Source organism: Onthophagus taurus, chromosome 6, assembly GCF_036711975.1.
Source record: "Onthophagus taurus isolate NC chromosome 6, IU_Otau_3.0, whole genome shotgun sequence".
NCBI classification, from domain to species: domain Eukaryota; kingdom Metazoa; phylum Arthropoda; class Insecta; order Coleoptera; family Scarabaeidae; genus Onthophagus; species Onthophagus taurus.
Window position 1 is genome coordinate 11,650,767 of NC_091971.1, and position 17,084 is coordinate 11,667,850.

General features: G+C 31.0%; 2 protein-coding genes across 5 annotated transcripts; one reads left to right on the forward strand and one right to left on the reverse strand.

Annotated features, from left to right (window-relative positions):
* Positions 1 to 96: 96 nt before the first annotated feature.
* On the reverse strand, positions 97 to 10,536 carry LOC111424394 (putative sodium-dependent multivitamin transporter). Of its 4 annotated transcripts, none has more exons than XM_071196284.1 (10): positions 10,452 to 10,536; positions 9,574 to 9,790; positions 6,222 to 6,438; positions 2,386 to 2,607; positions 2,172 to 2,328; positions 1,908 to 2,091; positions 1,322 to 1,592; positions 1,113 to 1,259; positions 478 to 1,062; positions 97 to 422 (listed from the first exon to the last, which is right to left on the reverse strand). In XM_071196284.1, exons 3-10 carry the CDS (start codon positions 6,336 to 6,338, stop codon positions 375 to 377), a joined length of 1,731 nt encoding a protein of 576 aa, XP_071052385.1. In that variant the 5' UTR covers positions 6,339 to 6,438; positions 9,574 to 9,790; positions 10,452 to 10,536; the 3' UTR covers positions 97 to 374. The 4 variants fall into 4 exon arrangements, with proteins under 4 accessions (XP_071052385.1, XP_071052384.1, XP_071052386.1 ...); XM_071196283.1 differs by lacking the exon at positions 10,452 to 10,536 and adding an exon at positions 10,069 to 10,184; XM_071196285.1 differs by lacking the exon at positions 10,452 to 10,536 and adding an exon at positions 10,062 to 10,163.
* Positions 10,537 to 10,629: 93 nt separating this feature from the next.
* On the forward strand, positions 10,630 to 16,539 carry LOC111424396 (male-specific lethal 1 homolog). Its single transcript, XM_023057908.2, has 4 exons — positions 10,630 to 11,214; positions 11,270 to 11,777; positions 15,071 to 15,536; positions 15,593 to 16,539. Exons 1-4 carry the CDS (start codon positions 10,897 to 10,899, stop codon positions 15,690 to 15,692), a joined length of 1,392 nt encoding a protein of 463 aa, XP_022913676.1. The 5' UTR covers positions 10,630 to 10,896; the 3' UTR covers positions 15,693 to 16,539.
* The last annotated feature ends 545 nt before the right edge of the window (positions 16,540 to 17,084 follow it).

A 17,084-nucleotide genomic window follows, 5' to 3' on the forward strand; every position in this document is an offset into this window, starting at 1 on the left:
AAAAAAAATTATAATAATTATCAAAATAAAATACAACATTTGAAATATATAATTTACGAAATGTAATATAACAATTAGTAATAAATAACACAATAATTTCCATTAATAGTTTTATTTTATAAACATTTTACAAAGTTTCTTAAAAAGAAGTAAATAGTACGTATAATTAACACAGAATTGTTACAGAAAAATCAATAAAAAAATAATAAATTATTACTGAACAAATAAAATAAATATAATTTATTATAATAAAAAATATGAATTAAATTTTGATCAACGACTAATTTCAATGATTTTAAGAAATAAATGCAGCAAATTTTCCAATTTGATAAGGAGTAACAATGAACTATTAGGAACAAAACAAAATGGGTAATTTATTTTCCATTTCCTGTGTTGCTATGAAGTTCCATTTGTTCTTCTAACTATAAACAAAATGTTTAAATGTTTATTGTTTTTTTTTATACAAAACACACTTACAGTTGCAATTTTATAACTTCTTCTCCACCTTTTCAATCTTTTTGCTAAAGGAGGAACAAAAAGATTCGGATCTAAATCCTCAGAATCTTCTTTAAAAATATATTTGAAAAGTAAACTTGATGTATATCCAACAAAAAGTGTCGAAATCAAACCAAACACGCCATTATAAAGATAGGATACTCGATATAACCAAAAATAATCATTATTATTATGTATTGATGTTGAAGTTGTAATATTTCTTAAAACACCATCTTCACATCCACTTGTTGAAACTGGTAATTTTGGAGGTGGAGGTTTTGGGCCGCCAAAAGCCATCCAAAGTGCTAAAGATAAACCGACAAATAAACCAGTTAAAGCCCCCCTTTGATTTGGTATTGTTGTAAACATTCCCAATGTGAATAATCCCAATAAAGGACCACCAACGACTCCGAAAATTGTTAAAGATGCTTGTAAAACACCCCCTAAGTATTGTGCTAAAAAAGCGATAGCAACGCAGGAGATACCATAAAATAACGCTAAACACTTTGTTAAAAATGTGCAAGCTTTTTCGGGGAAATCCCGTCCTTTTACCGATTTATAAACGGGCTACAAAATTTTAAATAAATTTTTTGTTGATTAAATAATGATTAAAATACCTTCCAATAATCTTCCATTGTAACTGCAGCCATACTATTTAATCCCGCTGATAATGAAGAAAGAGATGCGCTAAATATACCAGCTACAAAAATTCCAGAAAGACCCGGAATGTGTCCCATTGAATCAACAACGAAATACGGCATTAACTGGAAAATTACCACAAATTAAGTTAATTATTAAGTTATTAATAATTTGTTTATTTATTTACTTGATCATCCTGTCTGATATTATTTGCCAAAACAGGATCGCAATTATAATATTTCGAATAAATTGATAATCCAGCGAACGAAGTGCTAAGACTTAATAAGCTTAAAATCGGCAAATTTAACCAAAGCGCTTTTCGTGCGTTTTTCAAGCTTCTAATCGTCAGATATCGTTGTACTTGGGTTTGATTAACGCCGTACAATGATAGAAAAGTTACTCCACCTCCAATAATAAGTGTAAACCAACTGTGACGTACCGTTGGATCTGGATCAAAACTAAATCATTTTTAATTATACAAAAAAAAACTATGAGATAACAAAAATAATAAATCTTCTAGATATTAAATTTACAAAATTTAGTTTATATTTTCTAATAGAGTAAAATCTCGATATAATGGATTAATACTGAGAAGGGAGTGTTTACTAGCATTAGAACTAACACTAGATCTAGAATTAGAAACATTCAGGTTTAGCAGTCTTAATGAGATGTATGGCTAAACCCGAATGTTTCTAGTTCTATGTCTAGGGTTAGTTTTGGTGTTAGAACTAACACATCGAGGTTTTATTATACTTATAATTTTTAATATTTACTTTAACAAAGTAGTTCTTCCCCCTTTTTCAGCTATCCTCCAAATTTCCGCAAAACTTCCTTTTTGAATAACCGCACAAATGATAACGCTAAAAACAGCGGCAAACATTAATAGAGATTGAAACACATCCGTCATTAAAACCGCTTTCATTCCACCAATCGTTGAATAAAACGTACAAACCAAACCTGAAATACCAGAGACGGAAAATATCTTTTATTGTTAACACAATCGTTCATGAATATTCAAATTATTTTTGTTGTATTACCGACGGATAAAATTGCTGTATGTCGTGTAATTCCCGTTAAAGCTTCGAGTGTTAAAGCGGGTGCGTAAAGAACTATGCTCATATAAAGAATCATTTGGAGGCTGTAACAACAAGAAGCCGCGAGGCGTGCTGCTTTGCCATATCTTCTTTCTAAGTACTAAATTAATAAAAGTGATTAAATTTAAAGCAAAATTTTGTGTGATTATTTTTTTACCTCATAAGCACTTGTTGCCTGTAATTTAAAAAAAACTGGTAAATATAAATATGCTGCGATTGCTGTAAACATGATATAGGAAAGATTGATGATTACGAATTGTATACCGAAATGGTAATTTTCACTGGATACTCCTAATAATGTTATTGCTGACATGAAAGAGGCCATTAGAGAAAATGCTACTGGTGTTATGGACATGTCCCTATCTGCTAAGAGGTATTCCTACAAAAAAATGTTATTATTAAGAATTCTTGTTATGAAAGAATTCTTCTTATCAATTTAAAGTTAATTTAAAAATAAAAAGACAACAATCATAACCTAATTAAGTATTATTTTATGTGGTTTATACATATGTAGATAAAAGTTTGTTGTTTACTAAGAGACTTTGTTTTAATTGGATTAAATGTCAATGTGCTGTCAATGTCAAAAAAATTTTAAAATATAATTTTTACGAAATGATGATAAATGAGGCTATTTATGTCATTTCTTAATGCGTACCCAATCGACCACGAGTTATTTCCCATAAATCGTCATCTGAAATAACTCGTGGCCAAAATATTTATAGTATGTACCGCAGGCATTTGCAGCTTGCTTTTTATGTCTTCACTAACAATCGTTGAAAACGTTCTGTTTAGTTCTTCTTTGGAACGTTTTTGGTAGCCATATTTATTACTTTAAGTTGTATCCAGACACTGTTATGCCCAATATTTCAGTTGACTCCGTTTGATTATGTATGGAATTTGATATAAATACAAAATGTCGGAAATAAACTTGAATATCGTTCTGGAACATCTAAATTATGTCAGAGGAGCGTTAGTTTGTAACACAAAAACAAGTGATGGGTCGCATCATTCATCAAAAGTACACCTTTGATACAATTCTCTGTAACTCTTATTGGAGGGTCCAGAATATCCAGTAGTGTACATTTTGACGTAAAGAGTTAGTCACAGATTAACCAACTATCCTCGCAAAACAGCCTAAAGAATTGGTGAGGCAAAGGCAGCAACTTTTCTACTGGTCTGGGGTTCTAAAATCCAATATATTACACTTCCTGAATAAAAAAAGCTATCTGCAATACGTTAAGAAATAGAACCAGACGGATTTCGGGAACGAACCTTGGCAAGCAAAATTGACTACGAGTGGAGGAATATGGAATATGCTGACTTTGTATTTTTGAACGAAATGAAACACAATCGTCGATACAATATTGAACTAATGGAAGCTAGCAAGATGAGGTGGAACGTGGATCTTGCACTCTAGCATGCCAAATGATGAGGACGACCATGTACTTGGTGTAGAACTTATCCTCAGTAGAAAGTTTAAGAATTCCCTGATAGAATGGAAATCTATCTCTGAACGCATGATGGGAGCAAGAGTGAACAAGAAATACAGAAAAACTAGAATTCTGCATGTTATGCAACACTTTCTTTGGTTGAAATCCATACCAAATTCTACCGTTACATACAGTACCATTGAATTTAATGATAAATAAATATACCGTTGGTATCACATATAATTGTTGTAAGTGTATTTTTTGCGTCTTACTTTTTATAAGGTTTTAAGTGGAAACATCAACAATATGAACTAAACGGTTGAAAAATCTCTCCATTTCGCATTTAAAACCAATTAAAATCGTTCAATTTTGCCAATCAAGCGATGTTAAAGACTAACATTGAAATATTTTAATAAAAGCTGATTACAAGGTCTCGACGCGATTCATTTTAAAAAATGTACAATTTTGAAACGTGTTGTAATCTTACTACGCAAATTTAATCGTTTGAAGTTTATGTTCAATATGTAATAACTTGTAATAAGATCGATGACCTCGTATTTCTTGCGTATTATTTTTTTATTTTATTATTCAAGGTAACATTTAATATTAAAATTTAAATTGGATAATTTTTTTAAGGATATTAATAATATTTTGTTATTAACTTTCTAAAATTATAAATAAATTTGCTTTTCACCATCTTGGTGTCTTGAACTGCTTAAGGATTTTCTTCCATTCCTCCCTATTACGCGCCATCACTCTCCAATTTCTCACTTTGAGTGTCCTCACATCCCCCTCTACCTCTCTTATTATATCTCGTCTTTGGCCTTCCTCTCAATCTCTGTCCTACCAGTGTTTGTCTAACTATTTGTTTCTTGGTGCCACCTCCTTTATCCGTTCCACATGACATGGATGGATAGCACATTGTGATTCTTGGTACAGTTCATGGTTAAAACGTCTGCACCACTGTCTCTATTCTTGGATATGTGTCTAAGTATCTTCCTTTCAAACGTTTCCAGCAATCCCAGCAAAGCATGGTCTTCGAACCATGCATTATCGCTGGTCTAATGTGTGTATTACAAATTTTGCTTTTTGTTTTCTTGGTTAATATGTTTGATTTCAAGTGTTTACGCAGCCCAAAATAGGTCTTATTGTCCAGATATATTCATTTTTGCTTGTACTAATGACTCCAGGTATACAAAACTATCAACACACTCAATATGATAGCCATCAATTTTTAAATCTTGTTTTAGTCTTCACTCCATTCTTTTTCCCGTTTGCATATACTTAGTTTTCTCAACATTTACATTTAGACCCAGTTCCTTTGCTGCATTCGTAAATGCTATGAAAGCCTCTACCATATCTCTCTTAGATCTACCTATGATGTCCACATCATCGGCATATTTCAGTATTTGTATACTCTTATTTATAATTGTCCCTCTTCTATTAATACCTGCTTGTCTTACAGCTTTTTGTAGCACTATGTTACATAAAAGGGTTGATAAAGGATCTCCTTGTCGCAACCCCGTATATGTTGTGAACGAGCATTCTACTTGGGACAATGTTAGCTATATTAGGTGATGTTAGGTGTACAATGCATTTCTGTTTACCGTATCGTATGCGCTTTTTAAGTCTATGAACACATCTGTATCAGTAAGAATATTTGGTTAATTGACGATTTATTATTGCAGAACCACACTGGTAATTCCCTATAATATCGTCTGTATGTTTTAGGCGTTCATACAGAACCAAAGCTAGTGTTTTATAAGCTTTCAATTCTTTGGCATCTCTATTTCTGCCCATATTTCCTTAACTAATGGGGATATGCAACTACATAAAGTGTCCCCACCTTCCTTGAAAAGCTTCCGCCGGGATATTATCCATACCAGAAGCTTTATAACAGTCTTTTTACACCGTTTTTGATTTCTTCATGCGTAGGTACTTTCTTTCCTCTTTGATCTGACTCATCCAGCCACACTTCCTCCTCTTCCGGTTGGATACCCAAATTTAATTTTTCCTCAAAATTATCTGTCCACCTTTCCAATATCTCTTCCCTTCTACTTATTATATTCCCTGCTTTATTACGACAAGTTTGTCCATGGTAGGAAATCCTTCCTATCTTTATTAATTTTCTGATACAATTGACAGACGTTGCATTTCCTTTCCCAAGTATTCTTTCTTTCTTCTTCTATGAATCTTCTTTTTGCATTTTTAATATCAAAATTCTTAAAATATTTTTAGGTTATGCGCGTGCGCAGTTTCTTTTTAGCATCGTATATAGATGGCGCGCAAACTCAAAACAATTATTATTCAAGTTAAAACTTAATACAAAACTTTAAATTGGATAATTTTTTTGTTGATATTAATAATATTTTTATTATTAACTTTCTAAAATATTAAATAAATTTGCTTTTATAATAATTTAAAATATTTTTTGTTATGCGCATGCGCAGTTGCTTTTCGGCATCGTATAGAAATGGCGCGCAAACTCAAAAAATTTAAAATTGACAACTTAACTCTCAATAAATTAATGAAGAAAAAGGTATTAATAAATTTTAAATCTTACCTGTACAGTCTTTTGCTTCCCACCTGTTAATCTATAATATAAACCAATGGCCGAAGAGATCATTAGAACTAAAATTAAGACTACATAGTCCCAAGCACCAAAAATTCCTGTACCCATCTCTTTTAATTCTTAATTAAGTGCGACTTAAGTACCAATTAAGTCTTTATTAAAGATTTTTAACATAAATTAATAGACAGCTTTATGAGATTGTAGTTTTCTAAAAAGACAAAACAAAAAATAAATATAATTAATAATTGAAACAGTTATTTCAACAAGTTTATTTGTTTTAAATTTTAAAAGTCACTCCAAAATTATTTAATCATTACAGAGCAAATTTTCTAAATTTTCACTTATCAATCAACATCGGCTTAAAAATATTAATAGAATTTTTGTGTGCGTTTTATCTTAAGCAAAAAAAAAGTAGAGGTTAAGTAGTGTACATTTTGACGTAAAGAGTTAGTCACAGATTAACCAACTATCCTCGCAAAACAGCCTAAAGAATTGGTGAGGCAAAGGCAGCAACTTTTCTACTGGTCTGGGGTTCTAAAATCCAATATATTACACTTCCTGAATAAAAAAAGCTATCTGCAATACGTTAAGAAATAGAACCAGACGGATTTCGGGAACGAACCTTGGCAAGCAAAATTGACTACGAGTGGAGGAATATGGAATATGCTGACTTTGTATTTTTGAACGAAATGAAACACAATCGTCGATACAATATTGAACTAATGGAAGCTAGCAAGATGAGGTGGAACGTGGATCTTGCACTCTAGCATGCCAAATGATGAGGACGACCATGTACTTGGTGTAGAACTTATCCTCAGTAGAAAGTTTAAGAATTCCCTGATAGAATGGAAATCTATCTCTGAACGCATGATGGGAGCAAGAGTGAACAAGAAATACAGAAAAACTAGAATTCTGCATGTTATGCAACACTTTCTTTGGTTGAAATCCATACCAAATTCTACCGTTACATACAGTACCATTGAATTTAATGATAAATAAATATACCGTTGGTATCACATATAATTGTTGTAAGTGTATTTTTTGCGTCTTACTTTTTATAAGGTTTTAAGTGGAAACATCAACAATATGAACTAAACGGTTGAAAAATCTCTCCATTTCGCATTTAAAACCAATTAAAATCGTTCAATTTTGCCAATCAAGCGATGTTAAAGACTAACATTGAAATATTTTAATAAAAGCTGATTACAAGGTCTCGACGCGATTCATTTTAAAAAATGTACAATTTTGAAACGTGTTGTAATCTTACTACGCAAATTTAATCGTTTGAAGTTTATGTTCAATATGTAATAACTTGTAATAAGATCGATGACCTCGTATTTCTTGCGTATTATTTTTTTATTTTATTATTCAAGGTAACATTTAATATTAAAATTTAAATTGGATAATTTTTTTAAGGATATTAATAATATTTTGTTATTAACTTTCTAAAATTATAAATAAATTTGCTTTTCACCATCTTGGTGTCTTGAACTGCTTAAGGATTTTCTTCCATTCCTCCCTATTACGCGCCATCACTCTCCAATTTCTCACTTTGAGTGTCCTCACATCCCCCTCTACCTCTCTTATTATATCTCGTCTTTGGCCTTCCTCTCAATCTCTGTCCTACCAGTGTTTGTCTAACTATTTGTTTCTTGGTGCCACCTCCTTTATCCGTTCCACATGACATGGATGGATAGCACATTGTGATTCTTGGTACAGTTCATGGTTAAAACGTCTGCACCACTGTCTCTATTCTTGGATATGTGTCTAAGTATCTTCCTTTCAAACGTTTCCAGCAATCCCAGCAAAGCATGGTCTTCGAACCATGCATTATCGCTGGTCTAATGTGTGTATTACAAATTTTGCTTTTTGTTTTCTTGGTTAATATGTTTGATTTCAAGTGTTTACGCAGCCCAAAATAGGTCTTATTGTCCAGATATATTCATTTTTGCTTGTACTAATGACTCCAGGTATACAAAACTATCAACACACTCAATATGATAGCCATCAATTTTTAAATCTTGTTTTAGTCTTCACTCCATTCTTTTTCCCGTTTGCATATACTTAGTTTTCTCAACATTTACATTTAGACCCAGTTCCTTTGCTGCATTCGTAAATGCTATGAAAGCCTCTACCATATCTCTCTTAGATCTACCTATGATGTCCACATCATCGGCATATTTCAGTATTTGTATACTCTTATTTATAATTGTCCCTCTTCTATTAATACCTGCTTGTCTTACAGCTTTTTGTAGCACTATGTTACATAAAAGGGTTGATAAAGGATCTCCTTGTCGCAACCCCGTATATGTTGTGAACGAGCATTCTACTTGGGACAATGTTAGCTATATTAGGTGATGTTAGGTGTACAATGCATTTCTGTTTACCGTATCGTATGCGCTTTTTAAGTCTATGAACACATCTGTATCAGTAAGAATATTTGGTTAATTGACGATTTATTATTGCAGAACCACACTGGTAATTCCCTATAATATCGTCTGTATGTTTTAGGCGTTCATACAGAACCAAAGCTAGTGTTTTATAAGCTTTCAATTCTTTGGCATCTCTATTTCTGCCCATATTTCCTTAACTAATGGGGATATGCAACTACATAAAGTGTCCCCACCTTCCTTGAAAAGCTTCCGCCGGGATATTATCCATACCAGAAGCTTTATAACAGTCTTTTTACACCGTTTTTGATTTCTTCATGCGTAGGTACTTTCTTTCCTCTTTGATCTGACTCATCCAGCCACACTTCCTCCTCTTCCGGTTGGATACCCAAATTTAATTTTTCCTCAAAATTATCTGTCCACCTTTCCAATATCTCTTCCCTTCTACTTATTATATTCCCTGCTTTATTACGACAAGTTTGTCCATGGTAGGAAATCCTTCCTATCTTTATTAATTTTCTGATACAATTGACAGACGTTGCATTTCCTTTCCCAAGTATTCTTTCTTTCTTCTTCTATGAATCTTCTTTTTGCATTTTTAATATCAAAATTCTTAAAATATTTTTAGGTTATGCGCGTGCGCAGTTTCTTTTTAGCATCGTATATAGATGGCGCGCAAACTCAAAACAATTATTATTCAAGTTAAAACTTAATACAAAACTTTAAATTGGATAATTTTTTTGTTGATATTAATAATATTTTTATTATTAACTTTCTAAAATATTAAATAAATTTGCTTTTATAATAATTTAAAATATTTTTTGTTATGCGCATGCGCAGTTGCTTTTCGGCATCGTATAGAAATGGCGCGCAAACTCAAAAAATTTAAAATTGACAACTTAACTCTCAATAAATTAATGAAGAAAAAGGTATTAATAAATTTTAAATCTTACCTGTACAGTCTTTTGCTTCCCACCTGTTAATCTATAATATAAACCAATGGCCGAAGAGATCATTAGAACTAAAATTAAGACTACATAGTCCCAAGCACCAAAAATTCCTGTACCCATCTCTTTTAATTCTTAATTAAGTGCGACTTAAGTACCAATTAAGTCTTTATTAAAGATTTTTAACATAAATTAATAGACAGCTTTATGAGATTGTAGTTTTCTAAAAAGACAAAACAAAAAATAAATATAATTAATAATTGAAACAGTTATTTCAACAAGTTTATTTGTTTTAAATTTTAAAAGTCACTCCAAAATTATTTAATCATTACAGAGCAAATTTTCTAAATTTTCACTTATCAATCAACATCGGCTTAAAAATATTAATAGAATTTTTGTGTGCGTTTTATCTTAAGCAAAAAAAAAGTAGAGGTTAAGTAAATAATGACACATTGAATAATAATAATTGTCAAGTAAATGAGAGTTAAACGAACATCGTACCATTATATAAGTACTCAAAGATGAGCGGAGTATTTATCAGAGATACTAAAAGTAAAAACAAACCCGCACTTCACGAGCCGGATTCAAGAACTCGACTGACGTTTTTAAACAACCGCTGTATGAGTTTTATACACGTGCTTTTGCGCAATGAAACATAAAAATTTCAAATCGATCATTATTTCAAATCAATTATACAAACTATTAATTATTAATTTATTTTAACAATATTTAAACTTATAAACATCGAAAAAAAAGGTTCGGAACAATAATTTTTTTCGTTTGATTTGCGATTAATTTCACGTTGTTGACTAATTTAAATTTGGCGCCATGTCATCCCGGAAGTAATTAGTAAAATAATAGCGCGTTGAATTCGAGATATTTACCCGAAATTTTGCTGGTTAAACCAAAATTCATCTAGATCTAAACGATGTCTTCGCCCATCAACGGTAAATCTAGCATCTAACGCCTTTTGGTGTTCTCAAAAACTCATTGTAATCAACCAAAAATAGTTGGTGTTGTTATTTCATTCGACCGATATAACATAACCTAGAAAAATCGTAAATTGACGTTTTGTTATGTTGTTTAATATGCAACGGTTTCGACGGCGTTTACAGCTAAAAGTACGCGAAAATTAACTAAACTAACCGTAAAAAGTATTTTAATCGAGACGTATATTTAAAAGGGTTATAACAAATGTAGATTTACAACAAAAAATCACTTGGGGTATCGTGCATAAACAAAACGAGAGTGGAGTTTTCGGCGTTAAGAAAAACCGTGATAAATGCCAAGCATTACGATGCTTGAGACTTAGTTGGAGTTTGTGCGAAGATGTCCAATAATTTTCCCGATCAAAATCGCATCGCAAAATTATCAAACACAGGGAAAAACGATAATTACTTTCACCCGTTGAACGAGGGCGTTGATATTGATGATTTAACACTTTCTTATGATCATATGTACGCTTCTTCTAATAGTGTTATTAACGGTATTGAATCAACTGAGGATAATTGTCAAAGTTCCGAGGATAACGAAGTTAAATTTTTAAAGGACTGGTTGGTTATTCATTTGGACTTAATTCAACAGCAAAACGATGAAATTTTAAATAAAGACAAAACTATATTTATTTTGAAACAAGAAAATGAAAAGGTATATCGAAAAATATTGAATTATAAAGATATAAATTAAAAATAAAATTTTTTAGCTTAAAGAACGATTGTTGTTTATTGAAAAAGATATTTCTGTACAAAACAATCAGGTAATTAATAACCATAAAGATACAGAGATTATTTCCGAAACTTTAAATAACGATATGACCCAAGATTTGACAACAATCGACGAGGTAGATAGTAAGGCTATTGAGGAAGGCATAAGTTCTGCCTTTCATTTCGAGGGTGATGAAGAAAAAAAACTAAATTTTACCATAACAAATCACATTGAAGAAGAAAATAAATTAAACATTATAACCGAATCTGAAGAATCAATTAAAAACAAAGAAATCATAAAAAGTCCGGATCATATGAACGATTTGGACACCTTAGCTAAATACGAAGGTAGTTACACGGTCCATAATTCAATAGAAAACAATTCAATGAAGAATTTAAAGATGAGTATAAGGAGGAAAAGGTTATGTAGTAACTCCTCTGTATTTTCTAATGATACAGTATCGGATGATAAAAAAAATTATAGGAGATCAAGAAAACGACGGAAAGGTAAATTATTAATGAATTAATTATCTTGTTCTCCTAATCCTTATGCCTGATGGCGTCGGATAAATATTTTCCTATTCCTCCATCCACTTCAGTTTCTGGCTAATTCCTTTATATCTGCTAGAGTCTTTCTTGACCTAATCTTTCTTATGTCTTCCCCTCTTTTTCTTATCCTTTGCTTCAAATACCTTTTTTATTATTGTGTTATGTTCCATTCTAATTATGTGGGCTATTTTGATCTACTCCCAGTCTTATTTCTTCATCCACACTGGCATATATTAATATTGGGACTTCCACCGAGTTGTACATCTTCAATCTTATCTATCTCCTTCTTCCCAAAAATTGTTCTGTTTAGAGTATGATATACATTGTTTGTTTTCCTGATTCTTGCATTTATGCCTAAATCTATCCTTCCATCTTATGATATTATACTGCCCAAGTACTCATATGATGATACTTGTTCTATCTATTCTTCCTTAATAAATATATCTTTTGGGTTATTTCTTATTTCCTTTTTATTTATTATCATGATTTTACATGTAAAGTATTACTTGTGAAGGTAAATTATTTAGGGTTTCTGTTGGTATTACTTAGGACCCTTATAAAATGTATGTTGTTTTCTTGATTTTTAGCATTTTACATTTTCAGTAACTAAATAGTTGAGGTTAAAATACTAATAAATTTTTAGATAAATACAATTTTAACGAAGTACATATTTATTGTAAAAACGTGCTATAAACTAATGAAATAGAACAAAACACCTTTTCTAGGTAAACAAATGGCAAATAAACACCCCAAAACATTTTTTATGCATGATTCATTTTAGTTTAATTTTATTACATTTGACTTTTTGAATAACAAAAGTTCAAACAAACGTCAGTGTGACATATTTATTTGAAAACATGATAAAACAAACCCCTCTGTTAATTTTGCCAACTTTACAACAATTTGACAGGTATTATAGAAAAAAAAACGAACTAACCAGTGAGAAATTAGCCATATTTTCCCCGAAAAAATATTAAAAAAAAAATAATATGTAAAAATATAATGTAAATAAATAGCTTTGGTACTAATAACTCCATAACAAAACTTATAATCACATTTTTTGTTATTATATCAACCTACTAAATTTTATGATGCAAGTATAATTAATTGTCAAAATTTTCAAAGGAACATCAAAATCTTAATATTTTATTTCACAGCCTTATTCCCCATCCACTAAAGGACAGGAATCCGTAAAACCCCCGAGACACGCTTTTCAGTTAAGGCTTAAAAAAAATCTCAAAGTTTGAATCGAATACAGTGTCTGCCAAAAAGTTAACACCCGTTTTTTTTTTTTCTATTGTATGTACGTTTCTGGAGTTTAGTTTATATTGTAGGTTCATACCAATCTTTTGATCTAAAGTATTTTCGAGATGGTTCCCACTTCCGGTCTACCGGAAGTAGACCACAACTTCGTTATTTTAAATAGAATGCTATAGTTTTTATTACACCTTTTAATTATATACGAAAAAATATGTTGACTTTGATAAAAGTTACTGGTACAGCATTTTTTGTTTTCGAGTTATTTTGATATTAAGTTTTTTTTTTTGGTAAATTTCACCATGCTTTTTAACACTCCATATCTCAGTAAACGTTCATTCAAAAAAGCTCTAAATTGGCACAATCACTCTTCAAATGTTATTAACTATACAAAATTGATTGTCATTTGCTGTATAACAGTATCTTATACAGGAGGTCAAAAATTGAATTACCTTTTTTCAGCATTCAAATAATATATAAACATTCCTATACTTTGTTCTTGTATCTTTTATCACTTTGTCCATTAATATTATAAATAACAAGGGGCTTAGGTTATTGCCTTGTTTTATTCCTTTGCTCAATTCAAAAGTTTTTCCCTTCAATTGTACTATCCCTTTAACTTTCTTGTACAGGTTTTCAATTATTTTTGTTAGTTTTTGTGGTACCATTAGTTGATGTAGATACTACCATATAATACTATGGTTCGTTTGTTTGCTTGCTCTGTATGTTGCTTGTTCATCTTTTCGTTTATTTTTCACTACTCTTCTGAACCTTTTTTCTATTATCTTTGTGTGTAACTTGTAGATGATAGGCTGTAATTTTCACAGTTTGAGTAGCTTCCTTTTTTATGTATTGGTGAGATGATTTATCTTCCCAATCTTTCGGGATTGTTTCCAACTCCCATGCGGTTTTATATGTACTTAGAAGCCTTCCCTTTTATTCCCAAATATTTTCTCATCACTGGATCTATCTTATCTTTGCCACAAGCCTTTTCTGTTTTCATCTTCATCATTGCCTCTCCTAATTCTTCCATTGTTATCTCTTCAGTTGCTATGTCTGTAGTGTCTTCCTTTATCCGTTTTCCATTCTTGAACTTTTCTGCATAAAAAACTGCCCATATGTTCAGAATTTCCCTTGTAGTTGTATTTATCTCGTTATTTTTATCTTTGACGGATTTATTTGTTTCCTTTGATCTCCCTTCAGTTTTCTTATTTGATTCCAGAATTTCTTGTCATTTGATATGTATGTTTCACTTAAATTTGTTTCACCAACTTTTCTTTATCGCCTCCCTTACATTCTGAGCTACATCTCTGTTCGTTCTATAGTTTGCTCTATCCTCTTCCAAATTCGTTCTTATATATTTCTTCTAGGGGTTGCAATCAAAAGGGGTTTTTATAATCCCGGGATTTCGGGATCAGAATTTTCTATCCCTGGTAATCCCCGGGAAGAGTGCATTCTTAGTTAACTGGACAGGTGGCTGTTTTTCTTATAGTATCTAATTAATTTCCTGCCGTTGAGGCTCCACAATTACACAGTCTCATCTTCATCGTTTTCAAACATATTTTGTTCATCTTTTGATATTAAACGTAATATAAGTTTCTTTAATGTTTTGCTCTAATATACTTTGTTGTCCTTTTGGCTTTTTGTATATCACGTCTATTATTGCCAGCTGTAAGCCATGTGCCAAACATAATTGATGGCTTGGGGGCCTTTATGTGCCTGAAGTACTAGGTGCATTTAAAGTTGCAAGACAAGCTCGTTCTTTTCGTTGCTCTTTGTTTTCAGAATAAGCAAAACCTAATTTCTTCTTCTTCTTGATTGCCTGTCGTACCTCTTCATTCAACCAGTGTGTTCTCTTTGTCTGATTATCATATTTTCTCATTCCACACACCTCCATAGCTTTATTTCGCATTATCTCTTTAAAAATTCTCCACCTTTCCTCCAGTGTTAAATTCTCTGTTTGTTCTAGTTTTTGAAATTCCTTGTTTTTTTAGATTCTTTCGATCCTGATCATATAATGTCATGTAACGACCAATACGTCACCCACGCAGGCGAAACAAATTATAGTATTACAAACCCATTGGATTTAACAAACGATTTACCCGCAAATTCAAACGCGAGTAACTTAGAAGTCCCTCGATGGCGAATAAAATCGTACACGAGTTGTTATACGATGGAAGGTACGGAAAATTTAGAAGACGACGCTTTTAATAAAAGACACGCGAGGTTAGAATACGATGAAAGGAGACGAAAACGATGGGATGTACAAAGGATACGCGAACAAAGAGTGATTGAAAAATTAAAACTGCGGCAAGAAAAAATCGGATCTGGTTCAAGAAACGAAGATACAACACCATTGGAAACTTTATTACCAACCCTCGATGATATTAAATATATTGAAGTATGTGATATGCTCCCAGTGAGCGCTTTCGGTTCACCTTTAACTAAATTTCAATACAGGTAAATAATTTTTCAATTAAAAACTACTAGAATTAATTAAATTATTTATTTTATAGTGAGTTTAGTTTACCGTGGTTGAATAATCCGAATAGTGGGACAAGGCGAGGGATTTCTAAACGGCAAAGGGCTAAACGACGTGTAAATTCGAAACGATAGACTGCAAGATTGTTCACGGTTAGAATAAATAGGAAGAATGGGATTAAAGGATTAATTAAGAGTGAAAGTGTAATTTTAGTGTTGGAAAAATTATGAAAATCTCGAATAAAATAGTCATCTCCAAGTGATCTCCTAGAATGAAAAAATGTTAGAAATTTGACCTCATTTTTATGCTAAATTACATATTTCTTTTTCTTATTGTATATGTTGATTAATTCTACAATTTTTTTATGTTATTTTTATAAACTAAATCTTTTTAATTTATACATACATGAACAAGAATTTTTGAGTAGGTTATTGTAAAGAATTTATTCTTAGTGTGTATCTCGATCATGGAAGCTTTATTATTATATACATTATAATATTGATAGAATTTAAGTATAATTTATTTATTTTTGTACCTAGACTAGATCGATCGAATTATATTTACCACACAGTTTTATTTTGTATAATTTTTATAAGATCTGAAATGATTGTTATGAAAAAAACATATGTTTGATAACCTCATTGGAATTTTTAGGATATTTAATAAATTCTAGTTTATAACATTCGTTTATTATTAAATAAAAGTAATCACAATCATTTCGAATCTTATGAATAACACTCTATGTTCCATTATCATTTGATATGATAGTTGTAACATTGTAAATTATAAATCAAAGTACATCACATTAAATTTACGATGATTATTTTTATCGGAGAAAAGTCAAAGAAAATTGTGTTATGTAGATAAAAATTGAACTAAATCGATAATTGTATATATTTCCATCAATTTTATTGTTTTATTTTAATTTTATGTAGACATTAATTAAAAAAAGATAAATAAGAAATTGAATTTAAAAAGTTATTTCGTTAATTTATTCTTAATCACTATTAACACCACACATTTTAACTGATTTTAACGCTTTTCCATTACAATAAAACACAAATTTGAGTTTCTGATTTAAATTAGATTTCTTTGTTTACTTGGTTTTTTGAATACTAGATGGCGCTACAAATAGCATTTAGCCCAAGATCCGTTGAGTATTCGTTATAAGGTTATCCAACTCGAACAAATTGATGTTGAATGCATCCTTTCGTTAGGCTCATTTGATAGAGATTTGTTTAGAAAGTATCGGGTTTAGCAGTGCGTCTTCAGACGTATGGCTAAACCCGAATTTTTCTAGTTTTAGGTCTAGTGTTAGTTCCAGTTTTAGTGCAATAAAAATATACAACATAGTGATATCTAGCAAAATCATGTTTGGACTCATTTTAAAGGTTTTTTTTAATAAAGAATACATCATAAAATAACACCATGAAGTTTCCATTTGTCTGTTATATGATAACTAACTTAAGATTTAAAATGTCAACCTCAATTTTGACATATTTGTAATCTTCATTAAAAATCCTTTA